Consider the following 4,320-nt stretch of genomic DNA (forward strand, 5'->3'; position numbering starts at 1 on the left):
AAAATGTTTCATTCTTTTTCTTTTTTGTTTTTTTGGTTTTTATACATCATTCTTTTTATTTAAAATTTTGTATATAAAAAATAAATGGTGTAAATTTGTTTTTTCCTTTGAAAAAAATGCCTTTTGTAAGAAAAAAATTAAGCATATATACCATCAAATGCAATTACTAATGGTTTTAGTTTTTATTTATCATTTTATTGAAAGAATGTTTTCTATAGTAACGTGGGAAAAGTATAGGGTACTAATATACTATTTATCAATTTATTATTAATAATAATTAATTATTATATTTTAAACACATGTATAAAGAGACACATCTAAAAAATATATTTATAAAGATATTTTTATTAGATATGGTCATAAAAAAATATTTTTATTAGAAACATCTACAAAGATACTTCTATTAAATACCATTATAAATCAGAATTGACAAAAATGATAAGTAACGGGATTGATTAATGTATAACTCAAATTTTTTACCTCATTAATTACGAAATGATGACTTGTTTTCTTTTGAATCCCTGGAATATTCAGGTGGTTAGGATGACTTGTTTTCTTTTAAATCACGGAAATAACCAGGTGGTTTGATCCAGGGGTGGCAATCGAAGTAGAACTGGACAGATTTTTGCTTTATTCGATTTGATCCTGTTTTATAATAATTTGTATAGAATTTATTTTATTTTTATTTATAAATTGTAAAAAGTTAAATTTTAAGACGTTTTTACAAATATCCGTGTGTCTCTAATTATTCTATTCCTATTCGCCTTCTATAATTATTAAAATTTAATAAATAAAATTAAATTTTAAAATTTATATAATTATCATCATATACATAATATAAATTAAAATAAAAATTTAAATATAATATAATATTATTTATTTATTTTATTAATTATTATATATATATATATATAGTGTAACGGATATTACCTAAATCTACTAAAATCTATTCCGAACAAGAAAAAGTGGGGTAAATACCTACAAATTTGAGTAATGTTATCATTTTTAATTAAACCTATTTGTATATTAAAAAATTTATTAGGTGTATAATTTTGTAACCACAATGATTTGATGAAATTAGCTAACATATGTCTTAAAAATATAAATTAAAATTATAAATAATAAAAATATAAAAATATATTATTTTAATAAATATATAATAATATATCAAAATTTAAATTTTATATTTTTTATAATTTTTTAATTAATAATTTTATTATGTATTCTAAAATTATATGTTAATTAAATTTTGTTTTATACCATTGGAGTCTTCCATTAATAAATGATGTAATTTTTAAAAAAGAATGATTATTAAAAAAATATTTTAAAAAAATGTTATATCCACGTGCATTACAATTATCAATCATTTACTGGAAGAGGAATACTTTTTCTATTTAAATTACATTTAGCCACCCAAAATTGATCACCGGGACGTGGCCTTTTAACAATTATATTTTAAAAATACATGGACAAAATATACTGACTCCTCAAGTATACTTAAGTTTTAATACACTGAGGGTTTGTTTGGGTGAGCTTCTAAAAAAATATCTTTTTTCGAGTTATCTTTTTTTAAAAGATCTTATGAAAAAGTAAAAGTAATTTTATGTTTGGGTATCTCATGCAAAAAAATCTTTTTATTTATCAATTATATTTAGATATAACAATATAAAAGTACTTTTTTGTTTATTTATTACATGAAAAACATCTTTTTTTTTTAAGAAAAAAAGATCTTTTAAAAAAAGATGTAAATTACAGCTTCTAAAAAGAGATATTTTTCTAATTTTTCTAGTACTTTTACTTTTACTACTCAAAATTTGCCAAACACGCTAAAAAATAAAAAAAGATCTTTTTTCAAATAATAACGCCCAAACAAACACTAAAACCTGCTTAATCCCTTACTGACTTAAGTATTGGAGTGTCTTATAGGTACCACCCCCACCTTCTCAAATACATAACTCGGACGGCGGCTCTCTGACGCAGGACAAGTCAGAGACCACTCCCTTAAGCATTTGGACCTCGCATTCGAGCCCAAAATCATCCGGTTTCAGGTAACTCCCGGAACATTGGCGCCGTTATCGGGGACTTGGGAAACAACACTCCATGGCAGACGATTAGTATGAAAATGGACGCACAGTGTCTGAATCAGAACAAGAATACCAAGACAGGGTTAACAACGACCAAGCTCTAGTGATACCTCCCCCAAGAATGGAGGAACCTCATGGTGAAGCCCCTCCGACGACCAACACCAAAGGACATCCGAGGTTCGTCTCCCTAAAGGGGAAGAACAACCTCATAGTGCTGACCTCATGGGATTGCTACATGGGCACCAAGGTTGACTTTAACAACTGGAGCAAGAATTAGAGCGACAACGAGAAGCGGAGAGAAGCTTGAGGAAGGAGATCAAACGGTGAAGAGAGCTAGAGGAGAAACTCTCAAAGCTGGAATCTAACCTTTGAAACATGGATTTTCGCACAGCTCGAGAAGATACTCCGTTCGGAGGAGAAGATCCTTTCATAGAAGATATCATGCGGGCTAAAGTTCTTAGAAACTTTAAAAGCCCTGACATGAACCTATACGACGGGACAACCGACCTGAAGCACCACCTCAGCAATTTCAAAAGTCGAATGTACTTGGCTGACGCCTCGGACGCTACTCGCTGCAAGGCTTTCCCGACAACTTTGACAAAAGCAGCCATAAAGTGGTTCGACAGCCTGCCCCTAGATCGGTTACGAGTTTCGACGACTTAGCGCGTAAATTCCTTACACAATTTTCAATTCAAAAAGATAAGGTCAAGAATGCACCCAGCCTACTCGGAGTCAAAGAGGAGGTCGGAGAACTCCTGAGAGACTACATGGAGAGATTCAACAAAGCATACTTGGAAATTCAAGACCTGCCTACTGAGACGGTAATAATGGGACTAATCAATGGTCTCCGAGAAAGACCCTTCTCCTAGTCAATTTAAAAAAGGCACCTGACTTCTTTGAACGATGTACAAGAGCGAACTGAAAAGTACATCAACATGGAAGAAAATGCCAGGTTACGAGAGCCGAGTTGGCGACTTGGACACCCGCATCAGCTAAAGGAAAAAGAGAAGGAGCCTAAGAAGAAAGAAGAAGTCAGACCCGAGAAGCTCAGAAGGTACCACAATTATACTCCGTTACGAGTTTCTCTCTCGTGGACGTTTACAGGAAAATTTGTCACACCGAGAAGCTAAGCTCCCTCCTCCGCGCCCGATAAAAAACAAAAAGCGGGGAAGCCATAACAAGTATTGTGAGTACCACAAGCTGTATTGGAATTCAACAAATAATTGTTAGGACCTAAAAAATGTGATAGAAAAACTGGCCAAAGAGGTCAACCCCCACAATCACGGAAAAAGGAAGAGAGATGAAGAAGTCGGCCGAAGAGGTCAACCCCCACAAACCTCAGAGCGACACGTTCACATGATATCGGGAGGATTCGCTAGAGGGGGGCTAAACAAGCCGTCTCAGAAGAGACATTTAAAAGAACTCTACCAAGTCAAGAATGATGAACCCGATCTCCTGACAATCTCCTTCACTAAAGAAGATAGACAGGGCATCACACCTGAGCACGACGACCCGGTAGTAATCACCATGATCCTTGTCAATGCTCACTTGCACAGAACCCTAGTAGATCAAGGCAGCTCAGCCGACATATTATTTAAGCTGGCATTCGATAAGCTGGGGTTGGAAGAAAAGGAATTAAAAGCCTATCCGGATACCCTCTTCGGGTTGGGAGATGCTCCTATTAAGCCACTGGGTTTCATTTTCCTATACACAACTTTTGGAAGGGGATTGAAGTCCAAAACCTTAAGCATCGAATTCATCGTCGTCGATATAACTTCAGCTTATAATGCCCTGATCAGTAGGACAACCTTAAATTGGTTAGGAGCAGTTGTCTCCACTCCCCATCTTTGCATGAAATTTTCTACAGAAGAAAAAATTGCTACCATTAGAGGAAATCAAAAGTTAGCAAGAAAATGTTATAATGAAAATTTGAACATACGAGGCAAAGGTAAAGAAGTCAATGTCGTTGAGTTCTGAGGAGTCCGAAGAAGAGAAGAGCAACGACCACAACCCGAAGGGGAGATAGAAGAGGTTCAAATCAGAGAAGTCGAAAAATGCACTAACATTGGAGTCAACGTGAGAGCCGATCTGAAGAAGGAGCTCGTGAAACTACTGCAAGAAAACTCCGACCTCTTCGCTTGGAAAGCCTCCGATATGCCAGGAATAGACCCCGAGCTCATGACGTACAAGCTGGCTGTCTATCCCGGGTCCTGACCTGTCCAACAAAGGCGTCGTA

The 4,320-nt window shown here is 34.6% G+C and overlaps 1 protein-coding gene across 1 annotated transcript; it reads left to right on the forward strand.

Annotated features, from left to right (window-relative positions):
* The first annotated feature begins 3,440 nt into the window (after positions 1-3,440).
* LOC148543761 (uncharacterized) lies at positions 3,441-4,061 on the forward strand. The gene has a single exon (XM_088498706.1). It carries the CDS (start codon positions 3,441-3,443, stop codon positions 4,059-4,061), a length of 621 nt encoding a protein of 206 aa, XP_088354832.1.
* The last annotated feature ends 259 nt before the right edge of the window (positions 4,062-4,320 follow it).

Source organism: Arachis ipaensis, chromosome B9, assembly GCF_059453495.1.
Source record: "Arachis ipaensis isolate K30076 ecotype BB chromosome B9, ASM5945349v1, whole genome shotgun sequence".
Lineage (NCBI taxonomy): Eukaryota > Viridiplantae > Streptophyta > Magnoliopsida > Fabales > Fabaceae > Arachis > Arachis ipaensis.